This window comes from Hydractinia symbiolongicarpus, chromosome 4, assembly GCF_029227915.1.
Source record: "Hydractinia symbiolongicarpus strain clone_291-10 chromosome 4, HSymV2.1, whole genome shotgun sequence".
NCBI lineage: Eukaryota > Metazoa > Cnidaria > Hydrozoa > Anthoathecata > Hydractiniidae > Hydractinia > Hydractinia symbiolongicarpus.
Window position 1 is genome coordinate 1,497,028 of NC_079878.1, and position 23,509 is coordinate 1,520,536.

The 23,509-nt window shown below is 33.8% G+C and overlaps 1 protein-coding gene across 2 annotated transcripts; it reads right to left on the minus strand.

The window, feature by feature from the left end:
• Positions 1-3,478: 3,478 nt before the first annotated feature.
• Positions 3,479-15,141, minus strand: LOC130640798 (adenosine receptor A2b-like). 2 transcript variants are annotated; one of them, XM_057447355.1, is made up of 4 exons: positions 13,619-15,141; positions 6,355-6,743; positions 5,195-5,360; positions 3,479-4,626 (listed from the first exon to the last, which is right to left on the minus strand). In XM_057447355.1, exons 2-4 carry the CDS (start codon positions 6,671-6,673, stop codon positions 3,660-3,662), a joined length of 1,452 nt encoding a protein of 483 aa, XP_057303338.1. In that variant the 5' UTR covers positions 6,674-6,743; positions 13,619-15,141; the 3' UTR covers positions 3,479-3,659. The 2 variants fall into 2 exon arrangements, with proteins under 2 accessions (XP_057303338.1, XP_057303337.1); XM_057447354.1 differs by lacking the exon at positions 13,619-15,141 and adding an exon at positions 10,555-11,359.
• Between the last annotated feature and the right edge of the window lie 8,368 nt (positions 15,142-23,509).

The window sequence follows — 23,509 nt, forward strand, 5'->3', positions numbered from 1 at the left end:
ACGTTAAAGTTGTTTACATTTAGATTTATTATCACAACATCAACACTGAATCACCTACTTTGGGTCCATTTTTTTCAACTTAGGAAACAGTTACAAATACTACATGTACCAACGACATAAATTATACAATAATTATTTTAAATATGGTAACTTTTTGCGAATAAATTACTACGATTGCCGCGTTTTATCAGAATAAAATGGCTGAAAGTTGGTAGTCGGAACATAAAGGTGACACTGGAAGTTTAGGTTAGTTCAGCTATGAGTACCACCACTACTACGTTTTCCTTGCTTCCGGAGGAAGGCAAAGAAATTCAGATACAAGTACCACAAAAGACTGAAAAAATGCAAAAATTTCTGAAAATGGTGGGATTTGTGGTACTTGTAGCCAGATATTTTGTTGAAAAAAATACTTCGTAGCGTTAAAAATAGTAACAACGAAAAAAATACTTTTTATATTCTATATAAAGTCTTTTTTAGGATATACACGCTGTACAAATCCTATCATCATTATTCTTAGCATGGTTATGGACTGAAAATATAATAATACCAGAAAAAACAACTTGCTATAAGTTGTTATAAGTTTAACCCGGAAATGTCACCATCCCTCCCCTTTTCCTAATTTATGTTTTTCATTATAAGACCAAATAAAAGTAGTTAGAAAAAGTCACAAAAGTACAACACTTAATTACATGCTGGACAAAAATTATCCCAGTCAAAGAGGCCGTTGCTAACTAGCAATCTTTAAATATAATTGACAATCCTTGTTTGTTCGCGTAAGTCCAAGCTTGATGGATTTAAGGATTTTATGAAGTTTGGAATTTTCAAGATGTGCAAGCTTTTTTCTCTGCGATTATAGTCGTATTTTGTGTGTTCAAAATGGTAGCGCACAGCTTCATCATAGAAAAAAAATTTCTATCTGCGCGAAATACCAATTATAATGTCCGGCTTTTTTGAAAAAACAATCTCAGATTTTTTCGCGGCTTCGACATGCCAACGAAGGAACTTGTAAAACCACGTAAACCATTTTGATTTTGAAAGTAGTCGTGTTCAGCAATAGGTTGGTAGGTTACTATTTGACTTTTTTGTCTTTTTAAGGCTTTTTATTTATGTCATTTATTGTCATGGTTTTTAGCCACTTGTAAATTTTTAACCACGCTAAATTTTTTTATGAAAAAGGTATTACGGTATATACATGTGCGACACGGTTTACCTGTCCCTAACCCTAACCCTAACCCTAACCGGTTTACCTCAATCCAGTTAATTTTTGAACATTCAGGGAATCCTATTTCGCAAAATAAAAGATGTTGGCCGACGGGTTGTAAACTGTGTTTTTATATCTAGTTTTGGGAAAGCCATTTTTTTTAAAAAATATATTACACTCGGAGCACTATAACCTTGTATATGCTTTACTTGATTTACGACGTACTGGACACTGGTACAAAGCGCTCCACCTGGATGTGTGGCACAATTTACGGCTCTTATTAACTGCTCAACCAAACGTTCAACGGTGGGTCACACAGTTACTTGTGGCTTAACCTGCCATATCGACGCCGGTTCCCCAGGCCAGTCTCTATAATAACACCCATCTGTCTGTTTAAAATGTATTTCGGACCCCTGCAATTTGGGTTCTTCATATTTACTGGAGAGCTGAGGCACACATAACACCGATACTGAAAATATGTAATCCCTTGCGTTCTCCCCATTTATAATGGTAGCGGACTCACCTACGAAGGCACGAGAGGGAGATGTCTGTGATTTGATCTAATGATTAAAATAAGTATATCAACAAACTGTGGCAATTTCATCGGCTTGCGATTGGATTTATATATTACCCGTAAGGAGTACCCGAAAATTAAATGTGAATTTATAAATTAAATGCAAAATTCAAAACGCAGAAAAAATGTTAACGTATTCTGGAAACGCAAAACAACGTTCTCTGTTATAATAAATAACAAACAGGAAGGTAATGCTTAGAATAAACATGGTTTTTCTCTTCCATCGCATTGTTTCGGTGCTTAATTTTAGCTAGAAAAAACTATTGGCTCTAATTTTGATCTCTAAGGGAAATTTTTAATTAGTATATTTGCTCTCAGATAATATTTAGATTGATCGCATAAACTATGCACGGCTCCTTCGTTTTATAGCCAAGGTTATATCTGAGATAGACTTAAATTAATTTCACATAGCCTAAAACTTGTAACCTAATTTGCCTAGATAAAAACTTTTGGCGTATAGTGTCAAGTCTTATAAAGAAGATTACACTAAATTTTACTCAGAAAATAGCAAATAACGTTCATATTTTTTGGTTTAGCAGTAACAAGACTTTTGATGACCTTAATAATCAAACATGGACGAAATCGATTTAGTTTCTCATAATCCTGTCTATTTAAAAGTCAATATAATTTTTCCCAGCATGGATTGTTTCACAATATCTATGAACACAATGAAAGTTATTGCAAGTAATACAGTCGTACTCTCTTTTCTAGCTCTCTTTCTCTCAGTTTGGAAGGCAAATCTTTCCCCTTTACAAACTGTACATGAATTTACACAGACTTTGATTTCTAAGAAGGGAGTTAAACTCTTGTAATAATGTGAACCTTATATTTCGTGCAACAAAAGGCCAGAAAAACACAGCTAAGGTACCTAACAGCAATGCTAGCAATACGCCTGGATTATCTGACCTCTAGTTATTATTCTAACTGGCTTGCATTACAAAAGAGTTAAAATATCAACAAATGGATAATTTTTTATTTGGGTCCGCAAGATTCTGATGGCACCTTATAACAAACAAACGTTATAAAAGTTGCGGTGCCTTCAGATATAATAAATAAGTTTGTAGCCACCATACACATACTAAAATAATTAAGATTTTTTGCTGTTCTTGCACGAGAGAACATAGAGAACAATCAATCATGTTGCAAGACAACACCTACACATATAATATGAATACCAATAACATTTATGAATTCACCAATGTACAAATAAAACATTTAAAAGGCAACACCTTCTAATTAAGATTAATAGACAATACCGCGAAATTTTAAAAGCTATAGATGTCTCAGATGTTGATTGTAGATGTTGGTGTTGATACTGAAGCATAAGATATTACTGCAGAGTCAATACTTGACGGTTGTGGCCTTGCGTGCACCGGAAGAGCGGTTGCGGCATTCGCTCGTTAAATGGAGAGAAATGAACGAAGTAGTGAGCAGCGTAAAAGTGAACGCCACGAGATCGGTTGGGCGCTTGTTGTCAACAAAAGACTATGAAATAGCATTAACAGTATTAACGAAACTTTGTTGTGTCATTAGAGAACAGCGTATTACAAGGGGACTTTGCCTCTCCTCCTTTTATCCCTTTGCATATATAACCCTTCCTTCTTCGCTAGCTTAGTACGAAAATAACAAATCATTATTGTTTTGTTAAAATCTATTTACAAAATACAATTTAATGTCTGCATTACTGAAAAACAACGACAGTCTTTTGAATTGATTTAATTCTGTTAAAAAAGAACCTCGAATCTTGTTACCTTGCAAAGATATGGCGATCGATAAACTTCCTTGATTTGCCCACTCTACATGTATAGACTACTAAGTATAAAAGTTGTTTCCTAAAATCTCTTTGCCAGTAGACAAATTAGAAGGAATTAGAAGCATCTAGTGTCAATCAGGGGACCAAATAATAACTGTATTCGCCAAAGAATTTTTTATAGTTCCACGATCAATATTGTTATTCAGAAAAGTTCCTTTAAAATTTTTTTGGTCAAGACTCGTTTTCTTTAGCAAAACCGGAGAAGCACGACTTTGCTTTCGACTGCTGGACGAGTCCGAACATTGCGAACTACCAGTTTGTTGAGAAAATGATCCAAGACTAGATCCGCGAGTGTTGCGGCGAGTGGATTCAAATGATACCGTTGGTACGTCTATCTTTCGCATGAATTTGTTATAAACTGTTCTAAAGCCATGCCGAAATTGTTTATTTGCGAAGCTGTATATAATTGGGTTCACCATTGTATTTACAATTGGTAAAATTTGAATAAAGCAATAGTATAAAAACAAAAATAATGTCTCATTTTTTTGTCTCAGTTTAGGGAAATACGAAGTATTAAACATGATAATAACGTTAACAACACAACTTGGTAACCAACATACAAGAAAAGCAAAGTACACAATCGCTACAGATTTCGTCGCTTTTAATTCTCTTCGGCGTTTCCGTTTTTGCGATTTTTTATAGCGAGCATTTTCGGTATTTGGTACGTTTAAATGTTGCATCAACTCTGGAGATGGAATGGTATGTTCGTTTCGTTGTAAATCTATATGCGTTGCCTCGATCTCCCGAATTTGTACAAGCGCTACATGCAGGATAATAAGATAGGTGACAGTCATAATTACTAATGATAGCAGGTATATACCGATGAAAGATGCAGCGTAGAAATAATAATTTTTATTCAAGCAATATGCCGACAGATGGACGCTCAAGAATGTATTATTAGTTTCATCCTGGCGCCATGTAAATAATCCGCTTATGCTCCAAATTGCAGAAAAAACCCACACTCCTGCAATTAATTTCTTTGCACGACTTTTTGATAACATCGAAGTGTATCGAAATGGCATTCTGATAGCAATGAATCTAAATAAAAATATTACAATTTGATAAAATATAGTCGACATTATCAGAACGATTACGTTGACGTTTGCTACCAAAATACTTGTATTATTCTGGTTAATCAAATTTCCTTTGAAAATGGAAGCCGTTCACATGAGTGCCAGAAATAGACACGAACTTATGTGTGTTTAACGGCAGCAGTAATAACGACGGCAGCAGTAATAACGACGGCAACAGTGACAACAACAGCAATAACAACAACAACAACAACAACAACAACAACATCATCATTAACAACAACAATGAAACAACGACAACGACAACAACAACGCTGACAACGACAACCATGACAACAACAACAACAACAACAACAACAACAACAACAACAGCAACAACAAAATGAATAACAACAACAACATTATAACAACAACAACAACACCAGCAACGACAATGACGACGACGACGACAACAGCAAAAGAACATCATCAACAAAAACAATCAAACAACGATCACGACAATGACAAAGCCGACGACGAAAAAAAAAAATATCAAAGAGAAAATAAAAGTTAATACAAAAAAATAATTTTGTTACCTGTCCACAGCAATAAGGAACAAATTGAGAATGCTTGCTACGTTGCAAAATGAATCACTGATAACCATGAGATAACATGCTGGCATATCATGACAAAATCTCATATAAAGCTTCATGGAGATGTTGAATGGTATTAGGAAGATTGCATATGCCATGTCGGAGCAGGCTAGAAACAAATAGTAAGAAACGTTTTGTGACTAAATACGATAGTTTTTAGTTTGGTTATGTTTTGAATAGGCACAAAGTTAAATAACCAGGGAGTAGGGTTAACAATAGAAAATTTTAGTCTATTTTGTATGAGATGGTGTGCATTCGTAACCCCCATCAAAACCATAGTAGATAGATAGATGTGCATATTTTACATGGCTAGCCTCACAAATATCGAGGGATATACCCTGTCTATTATTTCCAGGAGGGGCCATGGCGTAGATGGAGAGTCCTAGAGTATTTAATGCTCAATTTGAGCTACGCAGACCCAATTAGAGCCCGCGCTCTACTAGACAACTCCCGGCAACATCCAACGGCCCACACAGTGTGCCATCTTTCCAATTTCCCTTACATGGCTTGGGTTAACCCGAGGCTATGGTAACATTCACTCGCCCATGTTGAATCGCCGTCAAGAGGAATCGAACCCCGGTCTCCCGCACAGAGTACGAGAGCTATAACCACTAATCTACGGCGCCACAATTTGGGTACAAGTGTGAATAAGAAGACAAATGCTGCATGTAGAGCGCAAGGAAGTGTTATCCTTTACAATATACACTTAAAGGAAGGGGTTAGATAAGCGTAGTGGAAGGATTTTAGTCTATTTTGTACCCAAATTGTGTAAAGTCATAAAAAATCAAGTTCTTATGAACAACGCATAATTCACAATTAATGGTTAGGCGGGTAGCATAATTTTTTTCCAACGTTTCCTGTGTGCTTGATTGGGCAGTTTTTAAATATTTAATTTTATAAAATGAGCAAGGAGGCCTGTTTACGTGTTCCTCTCCACCTAATAATTGGGACCACATGTTTTTTATTTTAAGTTCATATGTGCTAACAATATAAGATACACATATTTTGCACATTTTACTATTCAGGACACATTCGAGAAAAACCTTAAGCTAGAAAAAGGTTAGTACTGTAAATTATTGACGAGTAAAAAATGCTTTATTTACCTAAACTGACTATGAAATATACAGTCACACGATTTCGTAGTTGCTTAGACAACGCAAACGCCATTATGACCAGTGAATTTCCAAAGATACTTGCAATCAAAACCAGCACCATAAAAATAGCATATGATATATTCTCAGTTGTTCCGGTCCTCGAAATATCACATCCATCTATCATAATGGGAGGCATAAATGTTGTTGTAGTTGTATTATAAAATGTCTCATTTGGTTCAACGTGGCTAAAAAGCATACTTTGTTTACCAAATATTCCTTTTCCATTAGTATTGGCGCCGTCATCGATGATAAAAAGTATGTTGTCCATTTTCACAATTGGATTAAGAAACTAGCATGAATTCTGATTTTCTTTTTTCTTCTTAAATATATTTAACAACCTGTAAATAAATAACAAATATTTATAAACCTCTAGAAACAGAAAAATACGGTTTTTATAAGAATTTTGAGGCGTAGATTTTGCCAGAAACTAAAAACATACTAGGAAAGTGCTCAGCCTGAAAAACATGTATATTATAGACGGTATAAAGAGAAGGTAGGTTACTTTTTCCCTATATTGAAGTCAAAACTTGAAGTGTGGAAGAAACAAACCAATTGCGTTTTTATATTAACGAATTCTTAAGTTAACAATTTTAACAATAAGTGTTGTTGTGGAAAAATGAAACCTTCATTTCTTTATAACAACATTTCATTTTTATCTCACAAATAAATTTTTCCCGCCTACAATGTAAATAAATGTCTACAGAAATAAAATGATGGGAGGTTCAACAGGCGGTATAAATTGAGAAAAAGTAATTGACGTACAGAGCCTAGAATAAAAGTAAGAAACCATTAGAATTTACCTCAACGCAAGGAAAAGTAAAATTTAATTACCATACTTTATTAGTATTATGTCTTTGCAATGAGGTATAGCTAATTACACTGGCCCATTCTCTACCACAGAGCTCTTTGAGATACATCCCAAAAGTACTTTAAGGTCTTGATCTCAAAGAACTCTGGGGACGAAAATGACACTGGCCCTAAAAACACAGTCTAGTGGCTGGTAAAGAAACTTGATTAATTATCACAACATCAACCTGTGGTTTACTGCACATGCTTCCACACATATACAGTAATTATTTTTAAAATAAATATTAACACTATTAAATTATATTCCCGCCAATATTTTTCTAACCATTCTGCAGTTGATCTTGACATAACTGAGTTATTGGACATGTACTTCGCAGTTATAAACAACCACAACTAACTATTAAGTGTCTCGAAAGATACGGATTAGAGATAAATAATAAAGGCACGCATGTGAAAATGACGTAAGCGACACAAGATTATTTTTTTATCCGCCATCTTTATTTTGGTTCGCACATTCATTTGTTGTAATGACCTGCGAAAGTTCCGAGGAGTTGTGTGGTAAATTAGTCAGAGAATCAGAAAATATGTTCTTTCTTATGAAAGACAATTCAGTCAGACTGTAAATGGAAATGTTCCTACTGATTTCTTTTTAGTTGTTATATTACCTAATGAATTGGATGATTACAAATGAGGAAAAATTAACAAGAAAGAACATTTCTTTATATACCTCATATACAAATTATGCATTGATGACTAAAATATCCCCCGACTATTAATTTCTCCCTTCCTCCCTTTACTACTATTAATTTTCCCCGACTAACCTAAGATATGCCTTAGTTTGTGAGTATTCACAGATTTTTTATATATAAATTAGAATGCTAGACCGTGTTTTCCTGCGACTGAAGGCGACATCTTGTGACAAATTTAATGTCGTAAAATAAGTACATATCTGACAATGGTACGAAGACCTTTTTTAATGACTGTTATCATCTTATCGTTCATGCACTGGAGATTGCGCATGTGTTTTGGTTATACGCCATCTTGTTTTTAATGACGTAATCGTAAATAACTGTACACAATAAAACTGCTTAAATAAGATATCATTTAAAGACTAAATAAATATTGCGTTTAAAAATATTTCACGAATTTTGACAATGGTTATCATACTCGAGAAAGTTGTTGAAACACTCAGACATTATTCTACTATCCTTCTTACTTAATTTTAACTCAAAGTGCGTTTGAGTACATAAAAAGGCCTACTTGTGTTCTGTTCTTGTAAAATGAACTGAAAATGTTCTAAATTTGCATAATTGGAAAAAATTTGCATAACATTAGCATAATTAACAACCATAACTAATCATTCTGCTAAGAAAAATTTCGTTGTAATCAGCCACATTATGTACTGTTCACTGAGAATTCCTGACTTTGAATCTGCCCTAGATATTAGAAAATGAACAGGAACATGCGTACACTCCTTGTTGTCCCTGATTGCAAAACAAAAAGGAAAAGTTGGGATAAAGTTTGGCGTCAGTTAAATGACAAGTTTGAAATAAAAAAAACTTCGAATGCACTTACCCTAACTTCACTGCGCAATATTTTTGGTGTACAGTATTTATTGTAATGAGCTGCATCCTCCCCTCGGATGAGCACCTTTTCTATTTTCAAAAATGCACTTATTCAATTAGATGGTATTCGAAGAGTGTGGTTGGTTTTTTTAAAGTATTCATTAAAGCCAAGATAGTACAACAAAATTGATTGATTTTTGGATTACGCGAAGTCCTATAGTTTATATTTTTTTTCTTCAGTTTACTTGAAAATGTTAAAATCATTTTATTACCTTTCCAGACTATTCCTCATAGTAACAAAATTAGCTGATAACACCGGGTATTCGTTTGAATAAATACGGTATAATAGGAGAAAATCTTGTTTCCCTTAGCTGATTTACCCAAAAATTATCAAAGAATACCAAAAGAGACAAAAGCAAAGTTTGAAACGTGCTTTAAGCATTAAGACTACTGCAAAGTAAAAAGCATCGAAACTATATTCTGTTCTGTCTCTAAAAAATATATGTCAGAATTTGCAGATCATGTTACATCTGTTTTCACAAAATGTGTGTTTGCTCAAAAATGTCATTATTTTAGAATTTCCCACAACGAATTATTAAATGTTTTTTTCAGATGGTCCCGGCTTTATTGGTCAATAATCGGATTGGAAGAAGTACACGTTACCACAAACATTTTTTACATGCTTTTGGTTGAATCTACCAGTGTATAGAATTTTCATTATAATTTCACATTTAGCTCCTGCAAATTTATTTTGATAAAAACAATGAAACACAACTTAATATCATGAATTATAACCTATCGACCATACTCGTCAACAATTTTACGCATTGTTTGGGTTAAAATTGTAGAGGAATTTAATTTTGGATGAGATTCACACGTGTAAACGCGGTAGAAAGGAACCTCCCTATTCCACCCGCGAAGCATCATTGGGCGCTAGTGTTTTTTACAGTAAAACATTTACAGACAGTTTTTAACGCTGTTTCTTTTTGTGTCGTGTCGCAAAAAATTAGCCCATTTAAGGGAGAGCTCAAAAACAGACGGACAAATACTTTTGCATTTTTTTTATTTTCCTTATTTTATAATGTAATCCCTGCCAAATTCCTGATAGGAAAGTTGGTTAAAAGCCTTATTAAAGAGAGAAACTGCTTTGCTTTTTTATTCCAGATAATTGAGGACATAGCTTCTATCTCATTAGGCAGAGACTTAACAATCCAATTTCAGTGGCGCTCTTCATTGCAAATGTGATTGTTAAACAAGCAGAACTTAAAATATCACGGGCCTTGAGGCGTTAAAGAATGTCTGTTTTCACGATAGGATTAGTGTTGCAACAGTTGAACGAAAGTATTAAGTAGCGTGTTATTAACATTTTCCAAACTGTCAAAATAAACATACAAATAAAGTTTGAAGAGAAAAATAAACACATACAAGGTATTAAAATAGTTCACTTGTTTCGGTCGTATGGTATCAAAGAGAACGAAAAAGTGTAAGATATTTTTACATAAAATCAAATGTGTATTGTTTTCTTTGCACAACTCGTTGTTGAAAAAAACAAACATTGCGTTAACGCTCAAGCTACAATTTTTAACATCTTATATTTTGTGTAATTTTATGTTATATCTTTAATTTTTTATACCAAAACATGCTTTTTTTATCTACGCCCCAAAGGTATGTCGAAGTAATACGCCAAATTTGACGTTATTACAACTTTTTAAGTCTGTTCAAAATTATTTTGTCGTGATTTGAAGTCCATATTATGGGTTGTAAATAAAAAACTTACCTTTCCACATTGAGAAAAATCAGTTCTACTTCTGTATTCATGTTGATTTCTATACATCTTCCTTGCGTATGTAAGGCTCGATTTCATGGAATGACGTTTTAGCTATGCTCTGTTATCTTTTGCGTTGTTCTTGCTTTCAGTAGGATATACACACATAAAACTTTCTTTATTTGTTTTTCTCATTATTTGGACATGTTAGATCATGTTTTATTACGCAACGAGGAGTTTTTAATATACAACAAAACGGTTAATATTTATAAAAGAAAAATGCACATTAAAAATACATGTTTAAATAAAACAAAATCATAAACAAAGAAGGAATTTAAAAGTACCATATTTTTTTTGTTAGCGCCTTCAACTGCAGTGTTTACATTTTCAGTGCTGCTGTACATTGTCAACTAAAAAGTGAACTTTAAAGGGAAAAAGTTTTTTAAATTTTTTTTTCAAGAATGAAAACACATCTTGACGTGAATACTAGCTGGTAAATGCTTTTAACACTAAAAATCGTGGTATGATTTTGATTAATTAATATTAAGTATAAACTTACCGCTGTCGCAAGAACTTTTTGTCTTGTAATGTAGATAATTAAACATCATAAATTTATTTTAATGATTTAATTATTTATGTATTTAGGCTATTGCATCTTTGCGTCTACGTCATTTAAAACCTATGCCTTAATACTGTTAAATCCTCCTGCTTTGTTGTTCCAAAAGTAAGTGTAAAAAGTGATAAAGTTTTGGTATATGTTGCCATTGCGCGCTTAAATTAATTTTTAAAATGGTTGACAGAATTAGCAAGAGAGAAACAACATTATTTTTAATTGTTGCAAAAAAAAAAAGTGAATATTTATTAAATACAAACAAATGGTTTCATGATAAAAGTAAATCAAAATACTCGTTGGTAGCGTGTTAATATGGCTTTACTCTTGGGGTAGATATTTTTTAGTAAAATTTATTTAATTTTATTGATAATTAAACAAAAATTTTTTCAGTGTCTGTTGAATGTCCTATCCCAATTTTTGTGAACTTTAAAAAATAATGAAGCAAGTAAGCAAGCACCAATAATAGGTAAAAAAAAGTATCGAAAAACAAACAGAGAATTTCAAATGATCTCACTGAAATTGTCTGTATTTCAATACATATCGACAGAGTTATGCCTGCTGCAGCTCCTTTCAGATTTTTAGGACCACTTGTACTACGATATACTTATGCTTACCAAATTCAGTCCAAGAAATTGACAATATTGCTTTGTAGCATAGATCCTTAGCATAAATCCTCTATACTACAAAGCAGAAGTAAGGGCAGCCTCACAATTGATAAAGATCATAGAGCCACAACTGGCACGTCCAGTGGTAGTAAAACTCTCCACCCATTACTCAAACAAATTAGTGAAAATACAAATTATATCAGAAATTCATATGTCGTTCCTAAACTTACATAATTGCTGATTCCATCAAGAATTGTCAAAGAAATCTATTAATCAATGACGCCTTGAATATAGCCTATAATATAGTTTCCTCTGAGTTTATTTTGCGTAAGTAACAATTTCTTTAAACTTACACCTTTTTATATATATATATATCTTTCTTTTTATATAGCTGTCTGGTTTTTGTAATTCTCTTTTGTTTACTTTAGACATTAATTGCAAAATTTTAATGAAAGATTTTGAAATATCTCAAGCCAGAAAAACAGAACCTCTATTCAAACTTAATTTGACCTTCCCTTCTATATAAGCAAAGATTTTCATGAACACGCAAATTTCAAAAAAGAATATAAAATAAGAAAAAAATATATATATATACAATAACAATAAGGAATGATTACGCAAAGCAGAAAAAAATAAAGTTAGCTAGCCTTATTTCTTTTTATCCATACTTCTTTTGGCGGGAATTTGCTCAAAATGGTAATTTCGAAATATAATGTTAGAAAATAATTATTAAACAAAAAAAGTTGTTGGTGAATAATTACCCTATTCTTGTACCAAGACTTCTCCTATTTTATCATACGTAATTGAATATAGTGAACTTTTCAATAGAGCCTTCTAAATTATCCTTCATTAAATTACACCGCGTCGGATTTTCTTTAAAATTTTGCAACAATATAAACAATACTCCAACGCTTTGCAAGGAAACGGGTGCAAAGAAAGAAAGAGACCTCTGGAGGCACAGTTTTAACTAATTATAAGTAATATTTCTCCATTAGAGGCCCCTGTTGTTTTTTTAATAATTTTACATGCATTTTATTACACCTGTTTTTTCAATTATTGTCAGTATAAACCTAATTATAGATCGATAAATTTTGATTGATTAAAGACGGCTATAAAATACTCTTTGTGCGGCTGATATTCATGATTCATAATCCTTGTTTTTTCGATTTTTCTGATCGTTTTTCGGTTTGCAAAACTATCAAAACTTTATAGTATTTTTTATCATAGTTTGTGCCCCCCTTACAAGGATGTATTTATTTATTTACTCGAAATTCTATACCAAGGTTAGACTCTTTAGTTTTTATTGGTACTGCTATCAACGAGGGTCGTGCGAAGGAAGGCCTATTGCATTTAAAGCATCCCATTTGAACTCCAAAACTTGTGGAAGCACAGCAATCGCTTAACTTGACAACCGCCTAAGATATTAATCCTATTCTCATGCTAAATGCTAAGCAAAAAGGATAGATTCACACTTTTAAAATCTCTGAGGTCAGCACTGCTCTGTTTAATTTTTATTTTTATTTTCATCCACAAACAAGTTACTGTAATTTACAGGGAAGAAGTGATTAGTAAGAGGTGCCAATCTCGGAACAACTACATGTGCCAAACAGGTTGTTCAATATAAATACGTCTTATAAGTATCTTGTTTTCTTCAAAAATCAAAAACAAGCTTTTCGACATTTTAAAAAATGGATAATTTTTGATAAAATTAATTTTAGTATTTGCGCTTGTCACTTCTTTGATAAAATTCGGTACTGTTTCTCATGGATCCTCTTACAAAAAAGAAACATGTGGTGCAGTTTTGAATCGCGTATAATTTTTTTTAAAAAAATGATAGCTAAACAAAGAAATTACTTACTTTCATAGAAAACAGAGACTGCTCAATACTTTTTGTTCACAGCAGATGAAATGAATTATCATCAGTCAGGCTTTTACAAAATCTTTAAGAGAAAAAGAAAAACACAACCAGACTACCGTCTTTTAACATATCTTTAACAACGTTACTGGTGTTTCTAATATCATTAGCTACTTATAAAGAAAGATGAGAATATATTGCAAAATATAAAACGTGCTAAAACGGTTAACGTAACAATGTTAATCATCGAAACAGAATGATTACATTTTTAATTGCCAGTTTCGTGCACTATGGCAAAACTAAATCTTTCTTGAGATTTGATACTTTCTCAGCTTGCTGGTACCTTTAAGACTAGAATATTTAGCAGACGATTATTTAATGTTATTTAAGTTAAATATTTGGCAGTTAAGTCAATTTTAACAATGTCTTAGTTTTATCGGGTGGTTTTATATAAACAATTTACGATTGTTTTTGTGTTGTTCAGAGTGCTACTTTCAAGGCTGATCTGCAGTTGCACCAAAGAATTATCATTTGAAAATACAATGCAGTAAATAAAAATAGTTATATTTTTAAGCAAGATCTTTTTGATACGTTTATAAAAAACAACATCCACTGAAAAGAAGAAAAACTTGTATTTTGAATAAAAACCCACCACAATCCCTAGTTTGAAATTTTAGGTGAGGAAAATTGTTAATTAAAGGGTTGGCATATACTTATTATTATTTACCCAAACCAAAGAGGTTTCTGTGAAGGGGGTTCTAGTGTATTTGAGCTGCAGAAGCAGTGAAAGCAACAGCCGCTGAAATAGTCAGCCTCCTCAAGTTATTAACCCTATTCTTAAGGTAAACGCTAAGCAGAGAGGGCCTATTCGTACTTTATAGTCTCTGGAATGAGTCGATTGGGGATTAAACTCACCACTTTCCGCACAATGCTGTACTACAAGGGTGCCCTGCAAGTCGGAAATAGGAATTGGAAAATAGCTTAACTTCCCATCGAAAACTTTGTCTTTGAATATAGGTAGAGGCCACAAAAATGCTGCTTTTTAATTTTTGCTTGTGGTATAAACTTGATAACTGTATATAGTGGGTTAGCTACAGTGGTTAATTCATTCGGTATTAAAAAGTCATTCGGTTAAATACATAAGTAAACAAACAAATAGATAAATAGATAAAAAAAATGATAAACAGTGTGTTTTAAAACTTTACTCACAACCTTGTAGTGTTTAGTTGAGAAAACAACTTTTCGTTCGTGTCATAAAATATTATATCTTTAATTAATGTTATGACTTTTATACAATTTTCATTTTTTCTTTATAATTCTTTTTTTAACGAAATTCTTCAAAAAAGCGCATTGTTCTAGCTACTTTATTGATATTGTAGAATTCTTTACAGAGTCTAGGTGTTAGATGGTTCCATCCCAGTTTGAAAAACCTAAACTACATCACACTTTCATCTTGAAATAGCTACGTATCTACTCTATTTTTATTTACATGTCGATTTTACCATTATTACAACATATTAATATTTTCGTTTTCTTTAGGTTGTGTTACATTTCGAGATTTCAGGAGATTTAAACTTACAAAGAAACGAAACCACCATATTTTTAGCACCCATGACGACGGGATAAACTACTTTAAAACAAGACAGGGAAGGTAGACAGCTCAACTCTAGAAGCTATATGTATTTTTTATCCTCAACAATAAATATACCTGTTATTTTCTCATTTTAACGTAATTCTTAGGCTATGCTTACACAAGCAAATTTTAAGTTGTATCCTTGCCGCTATAAGCAACTTAATATCAAAATTTTCAGAAGAGGGAAATTTTCGACTTTTGCAAAGGACAAGATTGTAAATAATATTCCGTTGCACGGTTATTGCTACTAAAAAGAAATTTAACAAAAGCTTTTGCAGAGTTTTCCGTTTAAAAATTAATTTATAAATCTTTCTATTAGAATCTTTAAAAGCCCTGTTTAACAATATTTTCAAAATAACAATAGACACGAAAAATGTGTTTGTAAACTCAACAGGCCAAATATCATAGAAAATTTGTTTTTGGATAGAAATTAATGTTATGCAGAATGTCATAGAATGGTATTGGTCTTTTTGATTGGCCACACCTTATTGAGCGAGAATTAGCACGAAAATAACAAACATTTGAAATTTTCTGTTCTCAATTTTTACTTATTCAGCATCTTTTTTTGGTAACTCAAAATATTAACATATCTATCTACTAACCGTTTACCGTCCACAATTCACATGCGCGGGTAGAGCGTAAACATGAGTAACTAATAGTGCTAGAAGATTTTACAGTTTCTCGAAGTAGAACCTATACTATATAGAACCTATACTATATAGAACCTAAACTATATAAAACCTATACTATATAGAACCTTTAGATGGTGTAGTGGTAGCGCATTCGGTTTGTAATCATAAAATTCCAGGTTTGAGTCCCCACTCCGGTGCACTTTAAATGTAGTGTTGACAGTCCATTTGGCGCCATCTACTGACCGCTAACCGGCTTGTGTTGCAGGCAAGCAAGTTAGGGCAATGCTATAGGTGGCAGTGGTAATGTAACAAAGTTGCAGTCAGAAGATAAGAAGAGCCAACCGTTAGAATAAAATCCCCAAGGACATCAAAAATTCTCGTTACTTACTTATTACTTTCTTACTTTAAACTTAAACACTCTTTTTTACTCGAACAATAACCAGCCAAACCTTCACTTCTTAAGATAATGTTGCACCGGTATTTGCAAATTAAATCTTTTACATTACTTCTTTTGATGGACGGCTTTGCCGAATCCACAATAGTAAAAGTAAAAGGTAAAAAAAAGAAAACTACACTTGTAGAGTACTATTTACTCAGAAGGTATCTGTTATTGCAAAAGATGCGAGACTAAATGCAAATACTTTTACAAAGAACCAGCTGTGTAAACAATGCTACCCCTCCCGCCTCCGATCTGTGTAAATGAAGTTATTTCTGTATACACCTAATATTGGGAAATTCGTCTTAAATAATGTCGTCTGTTGGTAATTGACGTAAGTTTGATTTGACTTTAAAGAAAAGGAATTTTCGTAAAACAACGAAAATAAACCACAAGTACTTTCTACACAACTTAAAGTCCTAAAACTGTCCTTCCGTCGCTTTTCATTATTTTTGTAGCAGACTCTATAATTACATGCTATGTTCTGCCTGTTTTGTTGATTTCCAAGGCCGCTACGCGGGGAGGAATCTTCAAAATAACCTGATGGAAGATAGATAGATATACATACATATTTATAGAGAGAGAGGGAGAGGGTACGGAGTCCTGACGCTCCTAAGTTCTTAGTATCCAAGCTAAGCATCCAGGCTGAAACATTTGACCCCGGAAACTTCCATTTTTTCAGAAGCCAATGAGGATGCTTCATTTTAATCTCAGGCAATTTAATAAATAGTCAGAACACAGATTGTGTATAGATCCTCATGGACCACTTACGACCAGAGTGTATTCTTTGTTCGGCCTGAACATTTCCATGGCCAAATAACTGCCATGATCAAGTATTTAATTTTGGCCGATCGCTTTGCTGTTTGTTGGTCTTAGCTTGTCAGCTTTATTGATGAAGCTAATGTAGAACAAAGCTTTATATTATTTTTTAAATTTTTTATTTTATCAAGCAAGAATTCTTTAAGTAAAAGTGAGAAACTTATGCTGGCCCATCTTACTTGCCTTCCTTAGCTAGTTGGGTCTACTTTTCTTTGGTGCTTAGTCGTAGCTAGCTGCACAAAATAGCTTCGTATTGTTTATTGTCCCTTTTTTTCAAGGGACTGACAACAAAAAACAGCTTTGTCACGTTTTGCATAATTTTTCCACGGGGGTAGGAACACCCCCTTCTTTTGCGGAAAAAAATAGGGTTAAAAATAATGTCCAAACGATACCTTGTGTGACTACTTCTACCGTATTAAAATACATTCGTCACATAACAATAATCTCTGCGATGAAAAATTACAATTTTCTTTTAAAAAAATTTGTTTCCCTCTTTTAAAATGTGTAATGAAAATGTTTATCAAATCCAATAAAATCCATTTCTATTTGTTTCAACTTGTTATGTGCAATTGTTGAATTTGAGATTTCAAGTTAGATATATTCGACTCTTTGGATTTGATCTTTGGAAATGTATTTTTTATTATGTGTGTTTTTAGTTGCGTGTGACCTTGTGGTTATAAAGTACACGCTTTGTAATCACAAGGTCCGTGGTTTGGTCCACAGCGCGGGAATTGTTAGTAAGTGGTCAACCCAGGTCATGGGAGGGAAATTGGGTGTGGAATGCCTGTAAATATTTAATGTATATATTTAGAACACAGGACCAACCTAAACTGAAGTGGCCATATCCTGTATAAACATTTGGAATTATAATAACAATAATCACTATCAGTATTTTCCAACCATTTTTCTAGTGGGTAGAGATGATGAAATGGTGCTCTACCACGACCAGTGTCGACATTAACTGCATAAGAATTAAATTAAAGGAAATTTCCAGCTATTTTTTTCTTAATTAATACTATGCGATTATGAATGACATTTTTGAGCGTCCCCAGTTTAGCAAAATTATGCATTTACGATATGCCCTCGGAGGTGATCTCTGTTGCCATGTGAATTAGACTGTGCATTAGAATTAAATTGGACATTACATGGCTGGCAGTTTAAAATAGAGTTGTCGTGTCACGTCAGTTGATTAGTAAGTCGATCCTGTAGAAATAATCTTTAAAATTATCGCCGCTTAACTGTTGCAACCTAGTAAGCTTTCGAAAATCAGTTCGCAAAAATCGTTAACAACAGTATTTTCTGTGCGCTAAAATAGGCATATTCCATTGCTTATGGCCTGAGAAAAGTATTCAGGAGTTATATTTAGCTGCATTGACTGTGCATCGCTTTGCCTTTATATCAAAGATAACTTTTTGGTTTAAGCGTTAATTCCAGGACAATTATTTTGATCGAAAAATTCCTGCTAGGAAAAATGTCTACTAGAAAATAACTTGTATGATAAATTTCACAAAAAGTGGGCTCATTTTTTATTCACAAATAAAAAACCAAACAGATTTAAATTTGTAGACAACAAATTTTGATTCCATTTTCTAATTATCGTGGTGAAAAATAAAATGCAAAGAAGAATTTAGAAATTCTATGAATTTACTAGTCTGTCTGTTGTCTATTTTATTCCTGCTCTTTAAACGAAATTAACACAATAAGGTGGACTCTTTATAACTCGAACAGTCACGGAGAATCGAAAACCGTTCGAGTTATAGAGAGGTTCGGGTAATAAAGAGTTTGGAGTTTTTCCAAGTTTTTGTAAAAATTTTGAATAAATGGCCAATAAAAGTCCTGCAATATAAAATACAAAGTATTTTATTTTGTAGGACTTGCTTTCTGCTTTACGTTTTGTCCTAGCAGCAGACGCCATGATTGTAAAACTTCAATACTAAAGAATCGTGTTTACGTTTTGTCCGAATGACATTTAACTCATTTAAGACCCCTCACACATGTAGATATGAAACATTCAAATTAGTTAAGACTCTATTTACGTTTACAGAGCCAAAACAATATAAAAAAAAATACTTGTGGCAAAGTTCTAGATACATTTTGTGACGTTCGAGTTATAGAGAGGAAATACTCAAAGAGACATTAGAAAACGTTCGAGTATAGGGGTTCGAGTAATAGAGAGTTTTTTATGAAAGTTTATTAGGAATTTCCAACCGTGCCATGTTTAACAGTATCAACATTTTACTCATTTGAATGATTTTTTTTTCTTTTTTTGATTTCGAATAGAAGTTAAAATATTGCTACCTACTGTCCAAACATGGAAGGCAAAAAAATATTTCGAGAGGAACAATTTGCGCATGCTCAGAACGTTTTCTTCTTATTTTCTTTTTAAGCAGAGTGGGAATAAGTACTTTTACCCATCTTTGTCCCCCAGGGTTTGTTGCGTGATGGGGGCGGCACTAAGATTAGGAAGTTTCTTCGTCCCTCGCCCTTAATGTCAATCTATCAGCGCAAAACGCCTGAAGAAATTGACCCTTTTTGCTCCTCGTGGCAACTCTTAGCAGATAAATGATCGCCCTAGTTTTACAAATGCGTTCTGTATTATAATACCCTAATCAAATAAATTGGGGAAAGGGAGATCCATTGAACATAATCTACTACTTAATTTTTTGTGCGGGCGGCGCGGCGCTTGCAGGATTCGCGTGGGCTCTCATGAAAAATTCAGATTTGTTTTCACCACGTGACCGTTTAGCGGGAACTTTTCCATATAAAGATGGTATCCGTCTGTACACTACACTGCGACAGTACAGTGCAGAGGTTGTCATGTCATGACAAATGATTCGCTGTATTGTAACCTCAACAAAAATAGTAAACTTTGCTGTCATCAGCAAAACACTTTAAGTAACTGTATTTGACATTTTATCAATATCATCAGACATCAGCAGGCCCAAGACACTTCCTTTGTACGCCTGCTGGAGAACATCAACTGGTACTGATTTCTCGTTTTCAACTGCTGCCGATTGAGAATGAGCGACAAAGGAGCTTGTTAACAACTGGAGCAGTTTGCCAGAGATCCCAAGATAGATAGATAGATAGATAGATAGATAGATAGATAGATAGATAGATAGATAGATAGATAGTTAGATAGATAGATAGATAGATAGATAGATAGATAGATAGATAGATGTGCATATTTTACATGGCTAGCCTCACAAATATCGAGGGATATACCCTGTCTATTATTTCCAGGAGGGGCCATGGCTTAGATGGAGAGTCCTAGAGTATTTAATGCTCATTTTGAGCGACGCAGACCCAATTAGGGCCCGCGCTCTACTAGACAACTCCCGGCAACATCCAACGGCCCACACAGTGTGCCATCTTCCCAATTTCCCTCACATGGCTTGGGTTAACCCGGGGCTATGGTAACATTCACTCGCCCATGCTGAATCGCCGTCAAGAGGAATCAAACCCCGGTCTCCCGCACAGAGTACGAGAGCTATAACCACTAATCTACGGCGCCATAAAGTTTTTTTATTTATTTAGCACATTGTCAACTTTGTCAAAAGCTTTGGCGAAATCCAAATATAAATCTGCATTTTTTTTACCAGAATTCAAAGGCGTCGATTCCGTTCAGCTTTGTTGCCGTAGTGCTGATTGACATTTTGCTTAATTGATGAATCGCATTTGTACTATACATACGCCATCTTTAAAATTTCACTGGGTGAAAACAAATTAGTTCGTAGGGGGGAGAATGCTAAAAAATGTGGAAATAAAAGAATAAGCAGCTAACAAAAGGTAACCACAATAAAAATCTGTCTGAAATGATGCTGAGCTATCTAGATTTTACTCCAAAAAATTGTCTTTGCTCAAACTTCTTAACACTGTTCTTAAAACTCCAAATTGTGTTTAGCTAGCTCTGCACTGTCTTCACCTAAAATACGGAAACTTTTCACCTCCAAAAAAATTGTTATGACGTCAAACTGAATCGCCGAATAGCAGTTGTCAAAAGAAGAGGACCGACATTTGTGTTTGTTTTTCAAAAAGATTTTTTGCCCTGCTGAAACATTTTAGTTTGGTTTTATTGCATAGGAGCTACTTATTTATTTACCAGGTAGTATATACCTTAGTTTCTCACAACGTGTGGGCGTTGTCACATAGTAAAAGTGTGTTGTAGATCGCTTGCCTCAAAAATTTTTTACAAACACATTTCCTTCCCCCCTGTACACCACACAGTGGCTGCTGTTTTGGCGTAATGAACAAACAAAGTGCAAGTTCCCACAATGTATGGCAAGTAATTTCAACCCATATAAATCATGTTATTAGCTCCCAGCTCTAAGCAGTAACATGGGATATAGTGAAAGTTGCCACATAAAGCAGTATCTCCATGATTCACCTCATCAAAGCATTGATAGACGGCTTCCCCAACAAATGAGAGTACTTGCCACAGGACATCCAACAATACCTTCAGTACTAAGACGGACTCCATTATGTTGATGGGGTCATAATGCATGATGATCGTATCGTAACCCCACCTTCGCTGAGAGATCAAATTTTAGACTCGCTACATTCTGCACATTTCAAAATTCATGCCTGCTGTGCAGAAAGAAGAACGTGGACATCCCATCCAAGACTTAAGTTATGTCAAACCCCCACTCTCAAAGATCACCGCACCAATCATCACGATGTCCCAGACTCAACCTACATTAACGGACGAGCAACAACCTACACATGAAGTTCTACCTTTGAATCCTGACACGCCCAGTGACTCACCCATGCCAGCCCAACCGAACACGTCAGGCCCGTCCCAGAAGTTGCCCCTTGCCCTTTGACGGTTGTTAGATCATAATAAGAATAGACTGACAGAATGATCTAGCCAACCTTGACGACATGTTATTTTACCAGATCATAACAGAAAGGACTGATAGATGATCTGGCTTATTTTATTTTGTTATGGACAGTTTGAACTTAGGGGGAAGATAGAGATATATTAATCCAAATCTACCATTTCTTTCTAGTCAAACATTCTCAAAGATAATAGAAAAACTACATGGTTATGTTTACAACTTTATTTACTTCCGATCTTTTTTCACATTTTTAAAAATAATTTATAGCGCTAATATAATCTCCACATTAACCCAAACTGAACAAACAAAATAGAATATCGACGATCCCACCATTAACTCATTGTTTTCATTGGTTTGCAAAATTTGTAAGAAATAGGAAACAAATTCTTCAAAAGATAGCGGCCACTTGAGCTCCTCAAATTCTCTGATATTGTCAAATGTCACAATATTCTATTTTTACATAAACTATTTCATGAAAAATTGCCTGCTTCTATCCTTAATACATTTGCGGTTGACTTCACCCATGCTCAAGGCACTCGGGCAGAGAAAATTGGTTTGATCAATCTCCCTACCTTTAATACTATTTCTTTTGGTAAAAACTCAATTAGATTTAATGCCATTAATTCCTGGAATAAATTGCAGTCTTTAATGACTAGAAAATTTGTCTCCCTTGATTATTTTAATCTTAGAAGTGATCTGAAAAAGTACTTTGTTTCCTCTTACTAATCCTTCCTGAATTGTCAGACTTGGCCATTTGTTTCCCGCATGGTTGTTTATCATTTGACCCACTTTTATGTGTGTGTTGTTTTGTGCGTCTCGTATCGTTTACTGTAATTGTCCAAGGGTGGCCATACCCTTTGCCTTAGCTTTATGCTATTAGGTATGGTCTCCCTTCAATAGCATTATATATTTTAATTTTGTTACCCTGACTAATTATGATATTTATTTTCTTTTTCTTTATATTTATTTTCTTCTAATTTTAATTGTATATATATAACTGCTATTGATAAATAAAATATCTATCTATCTATCTATCTATCTATCACACACTAGGTCGTTAGCAACCTATATCTGTTCTGCATAATACCCCTTGGTCGGCAAATAGAAAGAGAGAAAGCAAATGGTAGCAATTAAATTCACATTATCAACATTTGGTAGACTGCTCATGTACGATCTATTGTGAGTTCAGTAGAAAAGTGTTCGTTTATTTTTAAGGTTTTGAATAAGTTTTCTTTGTTATAAATACAATAATTTTTAATTGCAGCAAAGTTTTGCGTGTGCAATGAATCGCACGCCTAAACAAATCTGCTTGTGTGTGAGGGCGAGCACGTGTGATCGCACGCCTCTCACGAAATGGCCTGACCAGTATAATTTAATATTTTTTATATAAGTCTTCAATTAAAATTAATTGTTTCAAGTTTTATCAAGTTAAAAGGTGTGATAAACGCAATTGTATTTTTACGAAATGTCATTTGTCTGTCGCGATAGAAATTCTTTTTGAGACTGCTTTTTAAAAGTTTAAGAATGAAAAGCGGC

Coding starts and splice junctions, on each gene's coding strand:
- LOC130640798 (XM_057447355.1), bottom strand. CDS start 6,673: ATGGACAACATACTTTTTATCATCGATGACGGCGCCAATACTAATGGA. Junction 5,361..6,354: donor ATATTTCATAGTCAGTTTAG/GTAAATAAAGCA, acceptor ATTTGTTTCTAG/CCTGCTCCGACATGGCATAT. Junction 4,627..5,194: donor TTCCTTATTGCTGTGGACAG/GTAACAAAATTA, acceptor ATTTTTATTTAG/ATTCATTGCTATCAGAATGC.